Source organism: Grammomys surdaster, unplaced genomic scaffold (genome assembly GCF_004785775.1).
Source record: "Grammomys surdaster isolate TR1022 unplaced genomic scaffold, NIH_TR_1.0 317, whole genome shotgun sequence".
Taxonomy (NCBI): domain Eukaryota; kingdom Metazoa; phylum Chordata; class Mammalia; order Rodentia; family Muridae; genus Grammomys; species Grammomys surdaster.
Window position 1 is genome coordinate 406,876 of NW_021604736.1, and position 25,779 is coordinate 432,654.

Here is a 25,779-nt window from a genome sequence, read left to right on the forward strand (position 1 = left end):
GCTCTGCCAGCTCTGCCAGTAAGCCAGAACCTACAACTTCTGTGCTGTGTTCTTCTCTAGAGCAAAGGTATGGATTGTTGGCTATGGCTGCAGAAGATGAGTCACTTATTTTAGAAAGCCAGAAAGAACATCCAAGCAAGAGGTTTCATCTCCTCCGTCTGTGAATTAGTCTGAGAAATCACTAAAGAGAACACAGGGGTGTGGAGTGGAAATACAGTCTAAAAGCTATAACAAAAGCAGTGACAAACACGCATGATTACAATGTACACTGTAAAACAGCCCATCAAGTAGTGTTAACTCTTTAGGCCTTATCAAGCAGATAAGTACAAGTAGCATCTGAGAGGGAAAGCTAAAGGATATGAAATCATCCATCCCATAGACACAGTGATTAACACTGGGTACATCCATGGTCCCAAAGCTTAAAAGGTCTGCTTGAATTCATAAGAAAGATGTGGTTCATATTTCCATGGCTATGGTCTGTGTTGAAAGCAGTCTATATTAAGGCTTTGGTGGAAAGAGGCTTGGATGAGACTTACTCTGGCTGTATCCTGCATCCTCTCTAATAGATCCTTGGAATACTCTTCAGTTCAAAGGCTATGCTCTACGAAAGGGAAGTCTATCTGTGTACATTCTCAATCCCAACCTAAGACAGTATCTATCTTTCCTTTAAAAGACTGTAAATAAATTATAAAATAAAAATTAAGACAGTATAAGATATTCTTGCGTGAATATATTCTTATGAAATATAGTGGCATAAATACTCAATATTCAGTATTTTAAAAGTCACCAAAAGCTGAAAAAGGAACCTACATCTACTAACCAACTACAGTTTGTAGGCTTTGTTTTTGTTTGTCTCTATTCAAATAAATAAATTGATAAAAAAACTACTAATTGAGAAATTTAAATGCCACAGTTGATAACAAATAATTTACATGTGATATCTGAAGTGCATATTTCTCTGACACACATTTTGAACTACTAGAGGTTTAAATGACAAGCTCTGCACATGTTTACTAGTAAAGAGTGTCACAGAGGAGGTTGATCCAGGTATATAAAACAAGACTGATTTAAACCAGGTGATAGATACACAGGTACGTGTGTGTGTGTGTGTGTGTGTGTGTGTGCTTTTTTTCTTTTTTAAGATTTCAGTTACTTCTAATTATGTGTGTGAGTCTGAACATGTATGACCGCTGGTACCTGTAGAGGCCAGAGGCTGCTGATGCCCCTGGAGCTAGAATTACAGGCAGCTGTGAGCCACCTGACGTGGGTGCTGAGAATTAATTTGGGACCTCTGCAAGAACAGTAAGTGCTGAGCCATCTCTAGCCCATGTTTTTGATTTCTAAGAATAATCAAGAATGTTTTACATGGCTTTTTATACATATGTGCACATTCATTTAAGAACATTTTTTTAAATAAAAAATGTTTTCTGGATTTATGAGGATAACTGATTTCTTTCCAGGTAACTATAAAAAACACTTGAACCTCAGCGTCTAGATGAAGAAGGGTGATGCTGCCTGCTGTCTCAGCATTCTGTTATTGCTAGCTAGCATCCACTTCGCTCTTTGCTCAGCTGGCAGGGACTTGCAAGCATCGATTGCTCAGGATGCAGGCAGTAGCCTGCAGCAAGGTGTGTCCTTGGTGAGCCACTGCTGAGTAACGGTCTGCCTATAGCTGTGCTTCAGCCTGTCTTTCTCCCTCCTCCAATCAGACTCCTCCTTGCCTAACCTTTTTTATTTTCCTGCGTCACCAACACAAAATGGAGTTAGCTGGGGGCAAAACCAATCAGTCTAAAATGGCTGAATGCAGTAGGGAGTGCCAGGCAGTGTCAAGAAGAGAAAGGGCACCCCCTGGTGTCTAACACAGGGACTCCGATTTTTTTTTCTTTCTTGATTATTTTGCATCAAAACAATTCCAAGCACAAGTCATTTCTATTATAATCCTAGATATCTATGTTGAATTCAAAGTTCAAGGAGCAGAAATCGAGGCACAAAGGGGGCAAATATTTTATTTTGTTCAGTCTCTAAAGACAGAATCAAGGTACAAAGTACTGCTCAGTCGTGGTTAGAAACAGTTTCTAAGAGCTCACAGGGAGGAAGGAAATCCTTCTATAGCACACTATCCCCCAACTTCAGCAATGACCTAATGGCCCCCAGAGTCCCAGAGCTATAGCCATCACTTCCCCAGGAATTCCTGTTACTGGCTTCTTTCAATGAAGACTACAAACAGGAAATGGAGGAGTGGGAGTTGCCTGACATCTGGGAAGCTAGGTTCTTAACAATCACAGGTGGCAATGAGTAAGGGGGATAGAATAAGCAACTTTGGGAAAGCACCTCTGAGGAAGAGATTAGCGGGAAAACCAGTCACATCCACACAGTAGGAAGGTGCAGGATGTTATAAAGCAACTCCACCCAACATTCATCCTCACCGGGTTACTCAGGATGAAACTACTTTCTGTATGCCCAAACAAGGCATTCGCTTCTATTCCACCAGAAACAGCCTCCCTTGAGTAAGTCAGAAAACAAACATAAGAGGAGGAAAAAGTGGCTCTCCATCACATGCCATCCATCCACTGTCTAATGTAAGATGATGACAGCGGATGGATACATTGGATAAACACAGAAGCATCACATCCACACGGCATTTTCTAAGAGTCAAGCAAAATTGGGCATGAAGTTTGGAACATAACATATTTGAGGATTTGGATTTGATTGTAAGCACTGGGGCAAAAAAATAATAATAATAATAATAATAACATAGGTGGAAAGCCAAAAGTGAGTACACAACTGCAATCTCAGCACTCAAGAGACAGTGGCAGAAGCGTCACTCCAAGCACTTGGTTACTCTGGTAAATCCACTGAGACAGGTGAGGTAGACTTTGGCACCACTATAATCTCTTTCAAGGAACTGTAAAAGAATCATGATGTCCTAGGCACATTTGAAAAACTAGAATATCTTATGATACCCCTGAGAAACAGTAACAAAACGTCTGTGATAGTGACATACACACTGAGCCATTAAGTACACCCACTACCTATCTATTAGACTCCGCACGAACTGATCCTGAGAAGATGAACAGAGTCCAGTTCTGTGTTACTGAGATATTATTGTCCATGTACAGAATTTTTAGTTTATATTAAGGCTGCATGAAAAACAAAACACAACAAAAAACCAGCACTTTAAAGCTAAGTATGCACCACAGCAGGGGAAAACAACATGCTTCTCTGGATAACTGAGCAGCAGTTATCCACACCCAAGGGTATCCTGATCATCATTACTGGCCTCTTGACCAAAACATACATTCATTTGCTAAATCTCGTAGACAGGGCATTATAGAAGTGCAAGCTGTGAAAATAAACAAGACGATCCAGCAGATATAGATGAACACAAAGGACAAAAATAAAACCAGCCAGATGCTGAGAGCTGGGCAGAAGGTGGGGAGAGAAAGAAAATGTGAAGGAGAAGCAGAAAAGCAGAGTCAGAAGCTGGCACTTCACAAATCCTGTGGTCACTCACAGACACAGTCACGGAGTTTCTCACACACCCAGGGTTCCCATCACACCCAGAACCATGACTCAGGGAGTGTGGAGAAGAGCTCTGCCTGGGTGTGGTGGGTAGGGACTGGAAGGACAGGCACCTCCCCAAGCAAGGATTCCTCATGTCAGTGGAGAGACAGGTTGGGGATAATGCAAGGGGACAGCAGGCCAGGGCATGTGAGAGGGCATCAAGTACAAGGTGTCATGTACAGTGCTTCCTTTCTCAGAAGACTATGAGAAAAAATAAAATCTCCCAAGAGATTAATATAATAAGCTACTCCAACAATGATAAATTACTGCCGCAGTTCACTTTTACTAATGTCCCTGTCCACTTAGAATCCATCTCCTAAATCATCTGTAAACACTTCAGTATGTGGTTCTACAAGACTATGGCTTTTTCAAAATTCCCAACCTACCATTATCATAATAATTTTGCTTAAATGCCAAGGATTCTATAGTCTGTTGGAATCAGGATTTGTGAGGTCAACAGTCAGCACTGATTGACCTATTTCTAAATTCTGTTCTAACCTATATATTGTCCTACATCTCACTTCTCCCTTGACATGCCATTTGTGAAGAAACCAAGCCCCTGCTCACTGGTGAGAATTCAAAGGAGCGTGAAAGAGCAGCATAGCCATTCCCTTAGAGGACACGCTGCCTTCTTGCCACTCACTCGCTCCCTGCTAGATTCTGAACCAGACAGATCTCAGGTCACTGTGTAGCATTCACTTGCTATGAGATCTTAATAAGCAAAAGACATATTGATTCTGGGGTTAAGTATAAACTAAGCTAGCACACACAGGCATTACAGCAATGGTGCAGTACTCTGACAGTAAACAGGCAGCCGTGCTTAAAACAGAACAAGGAGGGCAAGCAGCCACAGCCAGTTTTTAGGTGCTCCAGGGTAATTTTATCTCTGCCATTTCACCTACGCACACCTAAAAATGGAGCAAACTGCACATTTCTACATCACTCTGTAACAAAGGATTCTAGAAATACTGTTTTATTCAGGCCTTGGGGGAAGGGAAGTAGCAGGGTAGCAAAACAAAGAGACAGATGGAGTAAACACCCAGCCCCCAGCCTGAGTCTGGAGTCTGCAGCGGCAGCTGCTGGTTTTCATCATATTGCTGTTTTTTTCCTTCTTTGTTTCAGAGCTGGGAGTCAGGAAAGGGTGGAGAAGGGGAGGGGATGAGGGGCAGGACTTCATCAGCCTTACGGAAAGTCATCTGATCTTCTCCTCCAATCCCTAGGCTCTGACCTCACAATCTGGAACTTGAGCCAAAATGGCTCAACTGCGCACACACCGTGGCCAAAATGAAAACTGCAAGCAGATTAGAAAAATAGGACACTCTTGAAAGTACTTTGTGCAGGTTTTCTTGACAATAGAAAGTGTGTACATGTGTAGAAACACACACACACACACACACACTTCTAATCTAATAGATCTAAAAAGAAACTCACTGATCCTTGCAATAGAGTTTTAATTGCAGTAGGATCAGGGGAGGAGAATGGTTGTTGCATTCCACTCTGCAGAAGAGGAAGGCTCCCTTCATTTAAGTGGGATTCCCTTGCCCCTGGATCTTGGAGAAAAAGAAAGCGTTTTATATTGGAATCTGATTTTTTTTTCAAAAAGAAGCTAACTTAAGGAAAATGAAGCAAGTGCTGTTGCTCTGCAGACAGTAACCAGACTCAAGCACGTCTCTCTGTGTTCAAGCATCTTGAATATAGACAACTTTCCTTCAGATTCCTTTTTTCCTTACTATAAAAATAATATTCGCCGGGCAGTGGTGGCGCACGCCTTTAATCCCAGCACTTGGGAGGCAGAGGCAGGTGGATTTCTGAGTTCGAGGCCAGCCTGGTCTACAGAGTGAGTTCCAGGACAGCCAGGACTACCCAGAGAGACCCTGTCTCGAAAAACCTTACTTTTTTTCCAAAAAAAAAAAAAAATATTCCATTATTGTAAATTTACAGGAAAAAGTCTACTTAGAAGGCTTAACACAAATCCAGTATTGTGGCACCTGCCCTTCTTTTATTTCTCCATAAAACAAAGGGCATCCATAATCTGCTTCTTGGTTCTCCACAAATCTCGTGCTAGACATTCTTCTACATAATGGGAAATCTTAATGTGGTACAAATACAGAATAATAAGTTCTGGAGCAATTTATTTTAAGAGCAAATGGTCACATGGGGAACAGTAATGAAATGCAATGGAACACAAACAGAAAGACATAAAAACAGGACAGGGAAGAAGAGGGACTTCAGCAGGAAGGGATACGACAGGACGATGCAGGAGATCAAAATCAAAGCACATGTAATGAAATTGTGAAAGGGAAATTTTTTTAAAAAGAAAACAAAAAGCTGAGATAAAAGCAAGAAAACAATGAGTGGCACTAGCCCTTTCCCTTGGAGTACCAGACTCCACCAGGGAGTAGTGTCCCTGTGTCAGTGATACAAAGCTCTGCCCCTGCCTCAGTGTCATGCTCAGTTTGTAATCTGGAAGTACTTATGGCAGAAAATGTTGGTCTCTTCTTTCCACGACACAGTGGTGAGGCCTCAGGATGAGCGCTGTACATTTACACAGTTGTGTGGGCAGCAACTCTGAAGATGGTGTGTTATGTAAGAGGTGTACAAAGAACAAGAGGCAAATACACACGCGGGAGCTGGAGCAAGTGGTCAACAGCAGTGCAAAAAATATTTGAGTCCTCTATTTGTATACATTCTTGTGTTTACAGTGACACTTAGAATGTAAGCACCTAAGGCTTTTTACATGAAGGATTCTGAAGCTACAGCATCAAGGTACAGGGCAGCACAGACAGAATGTATCTTTTGGTCAACACAGGAAGAACAAGAATTCATATTTGTACTTGCTTATAATTGCATTTAAAAAAAAAACCTGAAACAGAATTAAAAATGAACCATGATTATTTCTAGAGAGTGAGAATGGGAGACTGGAATAAAAGGCTGACTAGGAAATGAGGTTGTTTTACGCGGTCCTCAGTACTGAAATACCTGTGCTACCCATGTTGACGAACAGATACAAGCACAAACAAAAGCCAGAGTAAACACTCCTCAGCAGAAACACTCTCCCAACTTGCTGTTCAGTAACAGCAAACAAGATGCTTCAGACTCAAGAATTCTTAAAAAGCAGAAGGTTAAGGGTCCTTCAGATCAGTGTGTTTTCCCAAAGCTTTGGGTTCCAATAGGTAGCAAGAATCCTCCAATATGTAGCACAGCCTAGTTCTTCTACCATGCTTCCTGGAGACCTTGTTCTTTCTCATGACAACATCCCTGCTCTCCACAGCAGGAGGCTAGCCAAACCTGCTCAGGAGCTATGCCTGCAGAGTCCTCATCCTGATGTCCTCCTGTTTCTACAACTCATTTGTTGCACAAAGGTGATTAACACCCATCTCTCTAATCAATTCAATCTCTAATCTAATGTTTCCAGCTTTTCACTGACCCCAGGAAACTTCAAAACATTCTTCTATGCTGCTACTGAGATCTAAAAGGAAGATTAGCAAGAGAAGAATTTTATAAAACAAGTGCCTAAATAATGCCTGTCAGCAGTCAGTAGGGAAAAAAAAAACCCTGTTTTCTAATTACTTTCACATTACCACCTTAAGGACCAGGTAACATGTACAGCTACAGATTAGCAAGTAACATGTATAGTATAAGATTAGCAAGAGAAGGATTTTATAAAAACAAGTGCCTAAATAATGCCTGTCAGCAGTGAGTGGGGAAAAAAACAAACAAACCTGTCTTCTAATTACTTTCACACTACCGCCTTAAGGACCAGGTAACATGTATAGCTATTCTGATACAGGCAATGAGATGCTCCTAAAATAAAAGTGGAGAGCAGCTTCTAGCTTTTGGCAGACAGTGGGAAAACAGAGAAGAAAAATGAACACTGAGTAAGCACCAAGCCAAACCACACAGTTTTGTGCTAGAATGCATGCTCTACATGGCTTATTACTTATATTCTCTCAAGGCAGAGCCAGAAATTCTAACTTCAACATGTCCCTCATCAAACCTTTATGCACACTAAAGCTTGAGACTGAATGGTACTAATGGACACTTAAATACAGAGTCAAGATGGCAGAAGCTTAGGGTAGGCTGGTCCTCAGACTAGATGATCAAAGTGTCAATAAATACACTGAAAAGGCCTTTTTCTATTAAAAAAAAAGGGGGAGGGGCTTGAAAGATGTTAGCTCAGCGGTTAAGAGCAATGACTGCTCTTCCAAAGGACCCAGGTTCAAGACCCAGCATCCACATGGCAGCTTACAACTGTCTGTAATTCCAGTTCCAGGAGATATGACACCCTCATACAGACATCCATGGATGTAGAACACTAATGTTAAAAAAAAAAAAAAAAAACAGTCTATAATGTTAGACGATAACCTGGGTTTGAACAATAGTTTCACTTGTGCCTATCGCTAATATTTCAATATAGGCAAATACAGAGTTTATCAGCTGTAAAATTGGAATTATCTTGAGATAGTAAAGTGTGTGTGTGTGTGTGTGTGCATATATATATACATATATATGCACAGTGGGTAAGTTCTAATGTTTGAAGTAGCTTTTCAGTAAAAACTGTGACAGAAATCAGAAATCGATTATGAATATGTTAAAATACAGTCATATATATAACTACAAAATTCACTAAAATAACCCTCCCTTTAAGCCCTCTGAAAGGAAGGCTATGATTTCATGAGGCTATTAGACTAAAAAGCAAACACTATCCAGCCTCAGAACTCCCAAAGAAACAACGATCTTACTCTTAAGAAGCAAGATTCTGATTGCACCCGGAGACAAAGGGTAAAATCTGACAGGCAGCATCTTGCTCTAATTTTACTGAAGAGCTCGCAAATAAACCTCCTGGCCAGCAGAGGGCAATGTCATAGCAGTCTGTATCTCACAAAAGCAGCAGGGAGCCGCTCTCTAACGTGACTGCATCACAACCCTGCGTAACAATGACACATCAAAAATAAGAGAGCTCCATGTGCCATCTGGTGGCGAAAAGATGAAGAGCACTTGCTGCTGACAGTCTCAGATCCCAGAAGTTTAAAAGGAATTTAAGTTAAATTATCTTAATCTGATGACACTTTCCCTTAAATCTCCACTAGTAAGTGAGACCAGGAACTACATACGCAGCCTTCAAACAAAAATTACAAACTTTCCACCTAGTTTTAGCTCTTAATCTCCCAAGACTAGCTGTAAGAAAGCAGCAGGTTCGCCTGTCTGACCCTTGGTGCCTAAAATAAAAAGGGAAAAGCCTAACAACCAAAAACAGAAAAGAAAAAAAAACCCACAGAAAGTTGTCAAAGCAAGAGTCAGAGATTGCGATTTCAAAGAAAGCAGAGGAAAAAAATACAGAAGCGGAAGTTCAGGACAGAAGTCGTCTTTGTTTTCACCAATGTCAATGTACAGACAAGAAAAGAGCCAGTGTATGAGGGAAAACCTCTGCTGCAATTTCTTAAGTATAGAGATTAAAACAAGATTTATTTTCCCTCATCAGAAATTCTGATCATTTCTTCACCTTTCAGAAACTACTATGCAGAAATATAAAGTATACAAAGACAAACAGGATTTTCCTATGGTCATGTTTGTAAAAATACTTAAAATCCTCAATGAGGAGGGTTCAGTTATATATAAAACTTGTCTTATTCATGACAGACTACAACTGTCCATTTGAAATAATCCAATGACAACATGAAACTTTTAAAAAGCAAGGCAAATTTATGTATGACATCAAGATATGGTAAAGGATGCTATACAAAATACAGACCAGTATTCACCATATGGAATCAGCTTGCTGTACTAAAAAGTATGTTTATACAATCACTGTAATTGCTCCTTAATTTTCCTATAAGGTTTTGTTTGAAGTTCCCCTTGATTTTTACTTATCAACTAAATCTGAGTTGATGATGTAGATAACATGTACACAAGAGGGATGGTTAATCACGGTCACCACAGGGAAGAAGGGAGACTGCTGCATAGTTCAGAGTAGTCTACATATTTGTGGCAATGATGGTTAGTCATTCAGGAACTGCCTTTGGACAGGATCACAGTAACAGAAAAGACAGAAAATGGGGAATGCGGTGGTATAAGCTTTGGAAATTTCACATTCTGATTGCTTCAATTTTCTCTATGGAGTGTTGAGCCTTTCAAAGAAAAGGTGTGAAGTTAGCAATTTAGAAAAGCATGAAACTGAGTAGATTAAAAGTGCTTAAGGGGAGCTGGTGAGCTTGCTCAGTGGGTAAGGGTGCCTGGTGACGTGAGTGTGACTCTCCCAGAACCCTCTGACTTCCACAAGTGTGCCATAGCACTTGTGTGCTGCACCGCTACCTACACTAAATTAATCTAATAAAAGAATAAACACTGAAAAAACAAACAAACAAAAGCCCAGGACTGCTTAAAGGTCAGTGTGTCAGCATGTGCCATCCTGGCGAAGGGAAAAGAGACCGAGTGTGAGGTCGACCTGGGCTGCACAGTGTGAGGCTGGACTGGACTGTGGTACTGAGCTCAAGGTCAGCATGGGCATCATGAGACCCTGTTATCAAAAACTAACTAAATCAAACCAAAAAAAAAAAAACCATAAGAATACTTAAAACACAAGTGTATCAAAGGCCACACAACAGACCAGCCTGAGTTGAGGAAAATGAGGAGCAAGCAGAGACAAGAAGATCAAAATGAGAACACTTACTAAGAAAAGAAAGCGTGCCCAGGAAAGTATGTGTGGTCTCTTCCAGTAATATTCAGAGATGCACAACTACAGATCCAGTGCAGACAGGGTAGAAGTCACAAGAATCATGGTTTTGCCAATCAAGCATGATGAAATGAGAGAGGCCCTCAATGGAAGAAAAGTACCAGAGGAATGATTATGTTTAGCCATGGAGTTTTAGGTGAGGAGTGAAGTCATCACAGTGAAAGGCAGGCTGAAAGTTCCAGTGTGCCCAAAGCATTGCTGAGGTCACAATACTAAAGAAACAAGAACAGGCTATAGACACACTGTCAGTGGTAAACACTTGACTAGCATGTGTGAGGCCCCAGATTTACTCTTCAGTACTATAAATGGGGCATGAGGAAGCATGCAGGACCAGCATAAGTGGCAAACCAGCGAGCTACCGGAAGGGCTGCAGTCCTTTGTAATGAGCATGTGACAGGACAGGTGAGGGAGGGTAGAAGTTAAGATAAAAAAACAGAGGCAGAATCACGACCTGTTACACTGGAACTGGGGAAATTTAGGGCTGTAAGATGGCTCAGTGGGTAGAGCACATACCACCAAGCCTGCCAATCTGAGTCTGATAAGGTACCTCCTGAAAGTTGTCCTGTGACCTCCGTATGTGCACCGTAGCTTGCACACATCCTGGACCCACTAAGTACATTTTTAAGAAGGATATTGTGGAAAGTTAAACCAGAAGTAGCACTGAAGAATGAAGAATGGCCAGAATCTCAGTTTGTTGAGATCTCAAGAGTAACACAAAGTTGACAGTAACACAAAGTTGCTAACACAAGGGAAGTGGATGATACAAACTGATATCAGATTCCAAACTGTTGGATTCTATAGTGTCTGAAAGAGATGTCAGAGAACAAAGCAGACAGCACCCAGCTTCCAGTTTTACTATGGTGAGGACAACAGAAGAAAAGAAGAGAGGCCAAGAGGGAAAGCAGTGCTTTCCACATCCCACACCATTCACATAATGGTGAAGTCCAAGGAGCACAACAAAATATTTGAGATGTTAGGTGGAAGACAATTCAAAAGACACAGGCTCTTAGACTGACATATGAGAGATGGAGGAGGCATGTGGCGCTTCCTGGCAACAAAAACGTGGCACAATATGGAATTCTGTAGATCCTCAATATATGTCAGAGGATAAGAAAAGATACTTACAGACTCATTTTTATACCACAGGTAAGAGAGGCAACAACACTGTAGTATATTATCCAGCATAAACTGGATCCCTGAAGACCCAGATAACAGGATAATTTTGGTTTTAGATCATAAGGAACTCCCCAGATGCTTTGTGCCAACAGTCTTGCCCTACTCAAAATCCACAGCAAGCTAATAAGGAAAAGCTAACAACCCCAAATGGGTGTGTGCACAGTACCTCTGCTTCTAATACACATCTAAAAATGGACAGAATAGACATCTTCCTGCCCAGAGACTCATTGACCAGGGAAAATAGGGTGAGCGCTTATAATCTTGTTTCTAGAGGTTTAAATGGCAGAAGCTATGAAATTTCCTAACACTAGCTGGGCATAGTGTTCAACACCTGTAACCCTAGCACTCAGGACCCAGAGGCATGAATTCCCTGTGACTTCCAGGCCAGCCAGTGATAAGACCCTGTCTCAAAAAGACAGTAACAGCAAAAAATTTGTAAACACTAATAAAGATACAATTGGGTGAGTGCTATCTAGTGGGCAGAAGAGAGTCATAGGGAAATGATAAATACCCTCTGTTCTTGCTGGGGAAGGTTATTGGCCCCCTCAACAGGCTCCCACCAAAGCTTACAGCCAAAACCAAGCTGGGCTGGAGCAACAGACAGGCCAGCCTACCTGCTACTGCCTGCACTCTGAGTTATAGATCTACAGCAACAAGCTGCAGAATGAAGCTGGATTTGATCTAACCTAACTGGAATACTGCTTCTTTTAACAAAGATGAAAGTAAGATTTAAATACTGGATATGTTCCCAAGGAGTTAAAAGGTAGGATCAGCAGAGTCCAGAATAAAAAACTCCTTGCTAATCACAACAAAGTGAGGAAGTGACAGGGAGGTACCCATCAAATCCAATACATTCTTATACATTCCTAGCAAGGGATGAATTTGGTAAATTCCCCAGCTTAAAGGAAGAAAAGAGCTCAGAAACAAGAAACTAAATCTGAAAGAGAACCAGCCACATCCATCTTAGGACCTGTTTCTGTCTTTTAGTAAAAGATGCACACATCCTCCCTGTTTTTCTTCCCTCCCCTTCCCTTTCTTTGTGGTACAAGGGATTGAACTCAGGGCAAGTGTTCTACCACTTAAACATACCTGCCCTTAAGCTGCCTACTAGACATGAACTGCAATTCTCCTGCTTCATCCTCCTCAGAAACTGGGATTATAGGTGTATGCCAAAAGTCTCAGCAGAAGCACACATATTCTGAACTTTAATAAAACAGTGGCTGGAGGCATCTTTGACTATAGGAAGCAGGTGTGTAGAGTAGATTTTTTTTCTTCATTGCTTATTCTTAGAGCAGTTGATAGGTATAAAAAATTTTATGTATCAGTACAACATATAGGGGATACAGATACATTTAACAAATAGCAGAAAGTAAATCAGGTTTAGAATGTAAAGAAATAATGTAATATAAAGAAAATCTAGTGTCTACAGAATTCCTTTCAATACTGGCCAGGTACTATACTGAAAACACTTTATCAGGGCCTTTATCACACTAGAAAAGCATGGCCTATTTCCCCACCTTGACTAGCTATGCTAGAGTTGAACACATCACAACCAGAAGACAGCTCTTCCTCTCTAATCCCACACATGCATCCAGCACCTAGTTGGCTTTCCCTCATCTAATGTTTCTGCCTGCCCTCGCAAGACATCACTGTCATCAAAAGGATGTCTATGCCTAAACAAAGCAATGCTAAAGCAGCTGCAGTCTCTGTAGGTTTCTTGGCTTTCCAAGGTTCCCAGGAAAAACACAGACTTCTGTGAAGAAAAGCTCTAGAACAAAACTTAAAAGTCATAAAGTTGAACTTACTGTGTGGTTTAGAATCTTATTTAACCCATATCTCCATGTCACTTGTGAGCTGAGATATTCAGAGCACAATAATGCACAGTTACCTCATTCTCTTGTACCGTCAGTGTTGAGACAGAGATTTGGAAACACTTGTTTCATTCATACTGAGATGAAACTAGGGGGCTGGAACTGTAGCTCAGTGGAGAGAGTACTTTGCATATAACTCTGGGTTCAATTTCCAGCACCAAAAACGCTTCGCCACAACACAGTGAACTGGCACAGTATTCGGTTTAGTACTCAAAACTACTTCTGAAGCAATTAAGGACCAAGATCCTTTACCAATGTCATTATGCAGTTCATATGACTGAAAACAAAGTAAACCTCGCTGTTATAATGTGGACTTTTGGGTCCTCCTTACTTCTCAAATTTTTAGAAATTTGGGACTAATCAAATCCCTTCCTTCTAAAGTTCTAAAATAAAGGCAAGTACACCAAAAGTTTTAGAAGAAAAAGAGGAAGAGGGTGAAGAGGAATAATAATTTATTATTATTATTATTATTATTATTATTATTATAACCATAGGCTAGAAGTCACAGGACCTGGATCTGGATAATGTAACCTTAGGAAAGCTCTCTAACTATTCAGTCTGTACTTCCACAGAAGAAACATCTACTGTTTCCTAAGACTTCACTGTGGGCCAAATAGATAGCTAGTTTATGAAGTGGTCACTTGAGCCAACTTTCTCCCTTGTAGCTCTGTCACTGCTGGTCTTTTGGAGCTCTAGGGAGGAAAGGGGAAAAACTAGCAAATCAACCAACCTTCAATCTCTAATTTCCATCTTCTAAAGAGAAATTCCTTTACATGTATTTAATCCTTTTCTCTAGTACTCAACTGACCCAACTAAAAGGCTGTTTTGCATTCTTACCTTTAGAAGCTGCAGAAACCAAGGGTCAGGAGGAAAGCAACAGATAATGGAAAAAAAACAGAACAAGAATTACACATGGTTCTTGGTTACTGTCAGCAGTTTATAGCTTAGCCACCCAACCTCTCAAAGGTTCTCATCAACTCATACTAATTACTCTGTCTGGACATGACACTTTAAGACAGAAGCATAATCCATTCACTATAACTATCAAAATGGGCCCAGCCTGAGCTTTGGGTACCACAGTCTTATATCCCCATTAGTTATACAGATACAAAATACAAGTAACAATTCTCTTTCCTAACCCCAGGAACCCCATAATGCAAGAATATTTTCTTTTCCTTGGAATGTAAAAAGCAATGTCTCTCCATCCTAACACTCCCTTACCCAGTGAAAGGAAAAGCAAGGGAAACCCACTTAAGGGAAATGTTAAGTTCTCCATGTCTAGAACTTATAAGGAAGGTACTCACTCTTGGTCTGGGCAGAGAAGGTAAGGGTAAGTTTGGCAAAAAGCTCATTGTTCTCAAAGCGGTCCTCCTTCGCCTTTGTCCAGAAGCAGTCCTGGGAGAGGTCCTCAGCCACAAACTGTACAGAGACATGGAATAAGAGCTACCAGGCTCAACTCTAAACACTCTATGCTAGGAAAGTGACTAAGATCCAACAAAAGTGACTCTAATTCTCAACAATGTTGACTAGCCTGGGACAAACTGACAATTGGACAGTAGCTGTGCCCTTCAGGGGGGTCAGAGATAATGTTTCTGCTCTGTTTACTGGTAATTAGTCAAGAATCAAGAACAGTTATGCTGATTTTCCTCCTAATGCTAAATCTTCCTGTTTCAGAAGCATTAACGTCTTATTTCCAATGTTCCTTGCTCTACATCTCCACATCAACTTGGCTATGGTTTACTTAGTTTCTAGAAGTACAAGACTGAGCCGACCACAGGGTTTACGAGTACAATTTCAGTCAACTGGACCCTAGTAAAATGATAACTGTTAAGTTACCATGGTACTTATATTATCAAAGAAAAGGCAAATGTATTAAGTGAGGTTAAATTTAAGACATATTCATGCAGGGTCCACAGATCTTTCTGTGGTAACATCTGAAATATAGATGTTAAATAAACATAAACACAAGTAGAACCTGAAGATGGACAGATATGCGCCCTAACACTGGGTAGCCTACCCATGCACAAAATGTAAGGCAAGTAAAGTTGTTTAAAATCTACTGATGGAAAAAACTTACCTTGGACCAGTTTGGCCTCCGGAGCTGCACCTCTGGCTTATAAACTTTTTTTGGGGTTAATCCAAATGGCAGAACTGGGGCTGCAGGAACCCCAAATCCAAAGGGGGGAGGTGGAGGCACACCCATACCAGGTGGAGGTGGGGGAATGCCAGGTGCTCCAGGAAAAGGGGGAGGGGGAGGAGGCAGTCCTGGTCCTCCAGGCAAGGGAGGGGGTGGGGGAACGCCAACACTTCCAGGCAAAAGAGGAGGAGGTGGTGGTATACTTGTACCTCCAGGCAAAGGGGGAGGTGGGGGGATGGCAGTAACCCCAGGCAAAGGGGGAGGTGGGGGAATGGCAGTAACCCCAGGCAAAGGGGGAGGTGGGGGGATGGCAGTAACTCCAGGCAAAGGGGGAGGTGGGGGGATGGCAGCACTGCCAGGCAATTGGGGGGCAGGGGGTATAAAAGCACCTCCATGTAAAGGAGGGGGTGGAGGGATACCAGTACCTGCAGGCAGAGGAGGGGGGGTTGGGACCGCCCCCCCAGGAGGGGGGGGGGGGGGGGGGGGAGGTGGAATAACAGTGCCAGAGTCACCAGGCAGAGGAGGGGCAGGGGGAACAGCAGCACTGCTGGGAACAGAAGGCGCAACAACCACAGCAGAGAGAGAAGCCATTTCCTTCTTGGCATCTTCTAGTTCTTTTGACAGCTTGGCAACCTAAAGAGGCAACACACAAGTAAGTACTTCTGACTCCACTTCAAGGAAGACTGGAGCGGGAAAGGACTGAAGAAATCACTTAACCCAAATTTCTGTTTAACTAGAGATGGACTGAGTGATCACAAAATCACATGACTCAACTCAAAGTCACAAAACTGGAACTCAAGTCTTCATGTTCTTATTTTAAGTGTGTTTTGAGTTTATTCAGTATAAAACTGATGTGCTATGCAAGCAGCCCCACAACTGTGTGAACAAGTCAGCAGGACTGCAGGCTGTCTAAGCAGAGAAAAGAGAGCAAAAAGTTGTCAGTAGAATAAACTAAGTTGGACAGGAAAGCAAGCCAACATTTTAGTGTTTACCCCTAAATGTATTGATTATTTTTGGATACTGCTATAAGCAACTTTTATCATTCTTTACATTTTTCTGTATTTTCTAAATTTTTGTCTTATATAGTATTTGCTCTAAAAACAGTAATTGACTGTTAAAAACCTGCACCATCTGATCAATGTTCTTCCCTAGCATGGGGAACCTAAGGAGCCAATAACAGTGTAGCCCATGGCCAGCACAGCCGAGCTATGAATGGAGGGCAGCCGCAGGCATGCTGCCATTCCTGCTCAGACATTACCTCTCCTGTCAGCTTGGACACCTCTGCTTCCAGGTCTTGTTTTTGTGTAGTGATCTGCTGCTTTTCAGAATTCAAGGCATCCTTTTCTCCTTGAAGATCCTGAAGTTTCTGCTCAAAGTCATTTTCCATCTTTTTCATTTCTACTTGTAATTCATGGCGGGCTGTTAATTCTGAGTCCAACTAAAGAAGGGGGGGAAAAACCCAACTTAGGTTCCCAGCAAGCTTTCTATCATAGCCTCAGCTGTCAACACAAACCTAGAGTCACCTGGGAAGAGGGAAACTCAAATGAATCATTGCTCAAATCAGACTGGCCTGTGGTTCCTGTTTGCATGGCATCTTCCTAACTGCAGGAGGGTTCAGTCACCATGAACTGTGCCGTGCCTAGCTAGGCAGGTGGACCTGGGATGTGTAAAAATGGTAGCTGATCAACCCAATGGGAAGAGGGCAGTAAGCAGCATTCCTCTAGTTTCTGCTTCAAGCTCCAACCTGGGCTTCCCTTGATAACAGACTGTCAAGTGTAAGATGATCTAGACCTTTCCTCTCTCCAAGTCTCTTTAGGTCCTGGTGTTGATAACAGCAGCACAAAGCAAGCTAGGATACTCTTCATCCCAGTAAAGAGCATAACAGCTAGTCCCTATAATTTACTATTTTGTACCAACACCTGCTCTACTGACCTTACTGACTACCTCCCAAGTAACACTTTGAAAGAGTAGAACAGCACGGTCTTGACCTTAACATCAAAGTTAAAGGAAAAGAGAATGAGACATCATTTTCAGTTTTCCTATTTTTATAGCTAAAAACCAAGCCAACTAACCTAAGACATGAAAGACCTCTAACCACATCCTGGTTAGTTTTACGCCAACTTGATACAAGCTAGAGTCATCAGAGAAGAAGGAGCTTCAATTGAGAAAATGCCTCCGTAAGATTCAGCTATAAGGCATTTTCTTAATTAGTGATCAATGTGGGAGGGGCCAGCCCATTGTGAGTGGGGCCATTCCTGGGCTGTGGTCTTGGGTTCTGTAAGAAAGCAGGCTGAGCAAGCCAAGGGGAGCAAGCCAGTAAGTAAGTAACATCCCTCTATGACCTCTGCATCAGCTCCTGCCTCCAGGATCCTGACCTGCATGAGTTCTTGATTTCACTGCTTTTGATGACAAACATTTATATGGAAATGTGAAACAAAGAAACCCTTTCATCCCCCAAAAAGCTTTTGGTCATGGTGTCTTATCACAGCAATAGTAACCCTAACTAACATAAACCAGGACAGCTGCAGTGCACAATTCCATCTACAAAAGGAATCCTTAAGGACTACCTAGACAAAAGGAACTGAGATGCACACTTACATAGAACATCACCTGTCTTTGCTGTCTTGTCTATACAAGGTCACCCCTATCTTCTCATTTCACATCAATACCCATGTCCCCACTAACAAAAAGATTTTCCTCTAGGAATCTCTGGATTCTGAATGCTTTCAAAATATCATAGACAATGCTATCTTGAATATCAAAAACCTAGTTATCTTCAAAGAAGAAAGATAGACCCCAAATTTACTTGAGTGTGTGTTTAGCATACACACATATTTGTGGATGACACTAGAGAGTGAACCCAAGTTTCACACTTAAGGAAGCCTCCAGCCCTATCCCGTCATACACACCTTTTTTTCCAGCTCTGTAGCTTTGGCCTCAGATTTTTCCACCTTTGTTTTATCAATCATTTGATCTGAAAAGAAAAAGCAATTTGATCTGAAGACAACACAGTAAGACTCAAGTCTCAGTGCTGAGGTTGGCATCTCTGTTCCTAAGCCTCAAACACACTCAAGGGCACTAGTCTGTCCTTGGGCTGCTGATGCTACTCTTAATGGTCTGTCTGCACTAGACCAAGAAATGTGAGTTTCAGTTAACTGCAATTTACAATTTCCTCTAAGTTTTATCTATATAGTTGTTTCATATTTTGTGTGTTTCTAGTGTATATATATAAGAGTTTGTGTATGTGCTGAGCACAGGCATGTGTGTGTCACACGTGTGGAAGTCAGATGACAACTATCATGCATGGTTCTTCCTTGCCACCATACAGAATCAGGTCCTCAGGCCCACATGCAAGCACATCTACTTACTGTCACCTTGTTGGCCCTTAACCTAGGATTTCTAAGTGTGATGTAAGGAAATCACACGAAGGAAATCACAAAATATTCTTTTTGTGACACTTATGATTCTAAGACCAACAGGGTCAGAAAATACCTTAAGTCCCTGCAAAAAACAGTATATAAGAAAGGGCAAGATTTTCACTGTGCAGAAATAAACTAAGGAGACCAAATAATCCCAGCACTGAGGGCATACTGAGAAAGAACTAAAATAGAGACTAGAATAATTTCTCTGAAAATTTCACTGAAAGATGAAAACAAAAGGCTTATGAGCTGAGTGTTCTGAGGAGCCAGGCAGAAAAGCACACTTACCAACCAATCCCTCAATATCAATCTGCAGGTGCCGACACTTGAAGTCAGGATCAGTTCCATTTTTGTGTAGAACTATCTGAGAAACACATTCTTCAATCAATTTATAGTACTGTGGCCTATGAAAGAAACAAAACAGATTTATCAAAGGGAAATAAAAAATGTATCTTCCAGAAGTATTCTAGATCAAGAAGAGTTCATCGCTTTGACAATGAAAAGAATTAAGGATAAGCACTCCAAGAAGAGCTTTGATGAAGCCAAAACAAGCTTTACTGCAGTGTTATCAAATTCACCTCTTATAGATCAGCTTTCGTTCTTTCTACTTCAGATACTCAAAAGCTCTTACCAGTTGGGGGCTGTAGCTCAGTGGTAAAACATGTACTCAGCATGTGGAAAATGCTGAGTTCTACCCCAAGCACATAAATGCTGACAAGCATGTATAATACACACATGCACACACTTAAGTGTTTTTCTTTGTGTATATCTGTGTATATGTACATGTATAAAAGTGCCAAGGAGGTCACAAGTGTCACATGGAATTATAGATGGTCTGTGGAACTAATGTGAGTGCTAGAAACTGCTGGGTCCTGTGTAAGAGAAGTATGCATGCTTAACTACTGAGCCATCTCTCCATCCACCTATAGACTCTCTTAACATCTGCTTCCCAGTGTCTAGACTTGATTCCAGGCCTGTGATCCTTCTTGTCATGCTACGGCTGATCTCTACCTCCAAGCAAGGAGAAAGAACATTAAGTTACTATCTCTCTTTGTGGTCATCCTCAGCCCACTTACCCACTAACTCCTAAGGACATTTAACTTTATACACAATTACCTATCCAAAGAGGTGCCTTTCAACTGAATTAAAGCAGTTGACATGTTATGTCAAACTGTGACAATTTCCTTTAGATCTGTAACTAATGAACCTAATCCACAGTCTTTTTTTTTTTTTCATTTCTTTTTACCTTTCTGGAACAATCTATGAATTTAAGGATGCTGCTTTTCCACTTAAGACTCAAATTTTCTCATATGCATTATCAGCTTACCTAGCTTCATAATCATTTCGGACCAACAGGAGATGCTGCAAGATAGACAGGAAGTGTGGCTCTGCCTTTGAATCTTTCACTGTGTTTAAAATAATCTGGAAAACTTCACCAAAGTCAGTAGAAAGAAGGATAAGCTAAGGAAATCAAGTAATTAGAAACTGTTTTGACAGGTTGCTTGTTCAACCAATAGAAGCTAAAAGAAAGTATCAAGATACTACATCTACTATAACAGCTGTTCCTAAAATACCACTAGTGCCTTCAACCAAGAGTGGCATTGTCCATAGACACAGGATTCCTAGTATATAGCTTGAAGAAACTAAAAATAAAACCATCTCAAAGTCACTTGCAGCAGGCAAACAACTGTGTAACAAACAGTATTATTGCTTGTCAGTCCAGAGAGCTCCACATCTCAGCCTACATCTCAGGGAGTTGTCGTGCTGTAGGAAGTGTACAGAGGTGTGGACGGATGCTTTAGGATGTGAGGGCAATCTGGCTACAACATCTGTCACTTTAGCACTTCAATGACTGACAGAGTAATATTAAAAAAGATCACCTTTACTAGCTTTCCTTGCCTATGCTGAAGTAAATAAAGCCAACAGCAACATGAAGACACCAGCTTTATTTATTAAAAATAAATATATATATACTTTTGGGACAGACTATCACTGTGTAGCCTTAGCTGGCCTGGGGTTCACTATGCAAACCAGGCTGGCCTCAAACTCAAGAGCTCCTGTCTTTGCCTCCTGAGTGCTGAGTGCTAGGAGACAAACTCAAGGCGTGTGCCACCACTCCCAGTCTTATGCCCTATTCTAAGTCATCACTCTCCACACTATTCCATACATTCAGCCTGTAAGTAAATGCATCATCTATCTTGAACTCAGTCATCAGTCATAAAAGGATATTCCATCTCCATGCGGATATCTTCTAGCCGTCCCTTCAGATCAAAGAAATCTTCATCCCCTTGTTCATCAAACACGGATAGCTGTACTCTCATATCATCATTTTCAATCTCTCGAAGCTCCTGTCAATGACAGAAGTAGTTAGAGAACCCAAATCCAAACCTTTCAACCTGGTGTTTAAGTTGAAAACCAGGATCACCCCAGTGATGATCAGGACTGTAGGAGCAGAAAGGGCAGTCCAGCCTTTTTCTAAGGAAAGGTTCCATCTTACCTGCAACACTTGATGTAGCCCCAAGCGCATCAGCTCACTTCGGATGTGAACTCGGAAGTCAAGTTCTTCAGCTGGAGTGATGAGGGCATTGATCAGTTGTAGGCATCCCACCTGAAACAAGCAAATTCAGTTGCTATGCCAGCAGTCAACCCATGGATAAGGATTCCACTATTTATACACATTCTGGAGCTCCATAAAAATACAGAATAAAAACTATAGAGAGGAAGTTTATACTAGAGCAACAAAATCTTGTTGAACACAACTCTGGAGAACTTAGGCATTTAAATGAATCCAAGGATATATAATATGTTACTATAGAACCTCGATTTTCCTAAGGTACAAATAAATAGCTGGTTTACCCCACCAATATCATAAGGAGAAAAGTAGTTCTTTGTTTTTTAGAGAAAAAAAAATCATTTTGCTTTAGAAAAAAACCCTAAAGTATAAAACATATAGCTGAGAACCACACCACATATTTTATTAAAGACTTAAAATTTGTATGTATTTTCAATTTTATGTGCATTTGTGTGTGTGTGTGTTTATGTGTGTAAGTGTGTGTATGCACACATGCATGCCAGTGCTCAAAGAGGCCAGAGGTATCACATTCCCCTGGAGTTGAGTTCAGCCAGCTGTGAGCTGTCTGACATGGGTGCTGGGAGCTGAACTTTGTCTTCTAGAAGAGCAGTATGCTCTTAACTGATGAGCCAACTCTCCAGCCTCCATATATTCTATTGCAAAGCCAAACGACACTAGACCTGGTGGTGTAGACCTGTGCGCCTCAGGAAGGAGGAAGACCACCAAGACTAGCCTAGGCAACTGGGACAAGAGGATCAGATATGTCTAGCCTGGACTATATAATGAGTTTGAGGCTAGTCTAGACTACAAAACAAAATAAAAATATCCTGAAATAAAAAAATTAAAAAGGGTTCCCCAGTTCCTTGTTCAGTGGTAGGTTAGTTACAAGGGAGTTATCCAGCATAAGCAAAGCCCTACGTTCAATTTCCCATACCACAGAGAAATGAAGGAATTTTGAATCCTATTCTACTCTACTGTTGGAGAGGTTTTAAGGGCGTACACATACTTTGAGTGCAATGGAGGTCCCACTTTTTAATCCATCCAGAAGTGGCTGGAAGCGTTCAACCTCATCCATTTCAGCTCTCTCAGTCATTGCCTCTAGAACTCGTTCATTCCTGCCCAAGAAGACAGAAAGAGAATTGCCCAGGTGCACTGACACAGGCATGGAGAGATGTGACAGAGAACAAACCAATTAGGAGACAAGACATCACCAGTGCTTCAGATTTCTCAACTTATTTTCTTAACCCCAACTGATACCAGAATCTGATAAAAGCAACTGACTATCTTTTGGGAATAATTTCCTAAAACCCATTCCTAGAGTCCTACTCATGAATACAAAGTTAAAATCTCTGAGCTATGAAATACAAGTTACTCTGACTTTTTAAGGACCATCTGATATTAATAGTACCGTCAATTTCCAATGCACATTACATGCAGGCCACTTCTAGAAATCCAACATAAATGCATAAATGTAACAGAAAATAACTATAGAGATGTTTATTATGGCATCATTGGTAATGGTAAAAATTCTTATCCTCCACAGCAAGGTCAGAGTCTGCTTCAATATACCTAACGTCTAGAAATAGAAGAAATGTCAAATAATGAGCTAGAAGGCAGAATCAGCTTGTGGTATTTTATACACCTACATATACAATTCTACATGGCTACTAAAAATAATAAGATAAATCTACTAAGTACCAATAAAAAAGAATGATGTCCAAAATCTGTTAAATAAAAATAACCAGGCTGAAGTTGGATGTGGTGGCACCCATGTGAAATTTCAGGACTCAGGAGGGTGAGACGAGAATCAGAGACGTCTAGCCTGGTCTATGAGTTTGAGGCCAGTCTAGACTACAAAACAATTCTACCTTTAAAAACCCACAGTGGGCCAGGGTGGTAGTGTGTGTAAAAAAAAAATGATATTTTACTTTTTTTAAGCTAACACATTCAAGAAAACAAAAACCTGTTCTATATATGAAATGGTTTATGGGCATAAACTATCATTTCTCAGCTATAAGACTGCAAGATTTCTAAGAATCAAGGAAATAGAATGCTTATGCTTAGAGAAAAACTATATAAACTCTAAGCCATTAGCAATGGTTCTTTTCAAAGCAGGATTTCAGGGGAAAATGAATTGTTAAATTTTTACTTCATATATATTTATAATATTGCTGGACTAATTAATGTAATGATAATGAGCTGCACCTCATTATTGATGATGATGGCAGAGGCAAGTGGACCTCTGTGAGTTCAAGGTCTACAGGGCGAGTTCAAGGACAACCAGGGTTACACAGAGAAACTGTCTTTAAACATATGTATGACAATAAAAAAAAAAAAGGAAACCTCTGTTCCAGGTAAAACAACATTAATAGAGATGCAGCAAATAAGCTGCACCGGCTGAATTTTAGGTCAGCTTGACACAGGTTAGAGTCATCTGAAGGAAGTGACTTCAACTGAGGAAATGCTTCCATAAGATGGGCTGTTAGGTGCTTTCTTAGTTAGTGATTGATATGGAAGGGCACAGCCCATTGTGAGTGGGGCCACCCCTGGGCTGGAAGTCCTGGATTCTATAAAAAAGCAGGCTAAGCAAGCCATGGGAAGCAAGCCACTAAGCCCCACTCCTCGATGGCCTCTGCATCAGCTCCTGCCTCCAGGTTCCCGCCCTGCATGAATCCCTGCCCTCACTGCTTTTGATGATGAACTGTTATATGGAAATATGAGTGAAATAAACCCTTCCCTCTCCAAGTAGCTTTTTGTCATGGTGTTTCAGCACAGCATAATAATGTTATCTAAGATATAAGCCTACTACACTTTCTTCTATTTAAAAATGTATTGCTTTATGCATGCTGGTTTCTTGCCTGTCTGTATGTCTGTGTACTATGTGCATGGCTGGTGCCTAGATATGAGAAGTAGGCACTGGATTCTCTAGATTGAAGTAAAAGAAACTATTGTGGGTGCTGGGAATAGAACCTGGGTCCCCTAGAAGAATAACCAGTGTTCTTATCCTCTGAGCCATCTCTCTGTCTCCCTATTAAGACTTCAGTGGTCATATCAATTATCATCATTTAGGAAAATTAAAATTGTTTTAATCCACATGGATTTGTGTGTATGTGTGTGTCTACGTGTGTATGTGTGTAAGTGTGTACACGGATATGTGTGTGCACATGGATATGTACATGCACGTGCATAAATTAGAGAACAACTTGTGAGAATCAGTTTTCCCTATTGCTATGCTGGTCCCTGGGATGGAACTTAGATCACTAGGCTTCACAGCAATTGCCTTTACCCTCTGAGCCATTTCACTAGCCATTTCTTTTTTAATTAACAGATTACATGTGAGTAGTGTGTGTGTGTGTCTGTGTGTGTGTGTTGTGAGGTGCGTACACAGAGGTCAGAGTTACTGGAGTCTATTCTCTCCTCCTCCTATGTAGGTCCTGAAAGATCAAACTCAAGATAGTCAAGGCTTTAAGGCAAGTGACTTTCCTCAGAGTCATTTTGCCAGTTACAATCTTCTCTTACTACAGGTTGACTATCCCTGTTCAAAATGCTTTAAATCATGTTTTATAATTCATCTTTTACAAAGAGATTTTGGAATACTTGCATATACAAAATGAATTAACTTGAGGATGATATTCAAATCAAAACATGAAATTCATATATGTTTCAAATACCTTATCGCCTGACAGTAATTTTATACAGTATTGCTAACAATACTGCACACATAACCAAGTTTCATGGTATGGAATTTTCTACTTGGAGTACCACGATGGTATCAAAAAAGTTTCTGTTTGGAGCATTTTAGATAATAGGTAACTCTACCTGTAAGATTCTAACATTCACTTCTGGGAAGAAATATGGCCTTATGACTTGGTCTCTACGACCAAGTGGACATCTACATAACTCAGTTTTCATCTATGCTAAAGGAAGACAGTAAAATGAGAATGCAGAAATAGCTCCAGGCACATACATGTCCTCTGGCTGCGGCAGGATACAGAGGGCAGACAGCAGCTTAGCTGCATCAATCATCATATTGGGAACAGCAGGATCCATGGCTCTGACCAGCAGCAGGATTCCTTCTTCTGTCTCCAACATGGTTTTGATTCCAAACTGGTAAGACAAGAAGAAAGGAGGCAGGCTTAATGGCAACCAACACATATACAGAAGGACACATTTAGGACTTTTATGAGTAGATTGTCATCTCCTCAATACATGTACGAATGTTAATCCCTAGAGCCTTAGAATGTAACCTCTTGGGATAGAGTGGTTGCAGATAAGATTAAATGACAGTGAAGTAAGGTAGGTTCTTG

General features: G+C 41.0%; 1 protein-coding gene across 2 annotated transcripts in view; it reads right to left on the reverse strand.

Annotated features, from left to right (window-relative positions):
* Diaph1 (diaphanous related formin 1) overlaps nucleotides 1–25,779 on the reverse strand; it is a 96,958-nt gene that overhangs the window by 35,785 nt on the left and 35,394 nt on the right. For both annotated transcript variants that reach the window (XM_028777888.1, XM_028777887.1), the window contains 11 exons: nucleotides 25,440–25,579; nucleotides 22,479–22,587; nucleotides 21,398–21,508; nucleotides 21,130–21,248; nucleotides 20,228–20,344; nucleotides 19,189–19,304; nucleotides 18,391–18,455; nucleotides 16,740–16,919; nucleotides 15,422–16,114; nucleotides 14,649–14,763; nucleotides 14,182–14,190 (listed from right to left, as the gene is read on the reverse strand). In XM_028777888.1, coding sequence (XP_028633721.1) covers nucleotides 14,182–14,190; nucleotides 14,649–14,763; nucleotides 15,422–16,114; nucleotides 16,740–16,919; nucleotides 18,391–18,455; nucleotides 19,189–19,304; nucleotides 20,228–20,344; nucleotides 21,130–21,248; nucleotides 21,398–21,508; nucleotides 22,479–22,587; nucleotides 25,440–25,579 — 1,774 coding nt within the window. The remainder of the gene's footprint in view (nucleotides 1–14,181; nucleotides 14,191–14,648; nucleotides 14,764–15,421; nucleotides 16,115–16,739; nucleotides 16,920–18,390; nucleotides 18,456–19,188; nucleotides 19,305–20,227; nucleotides 20,345–21,129; nucleotides 21,249–21,397; nucleotides 21,509–22,478; nucleotides 22,588–25,439; nucleotides 25,580–25,779) is intronic.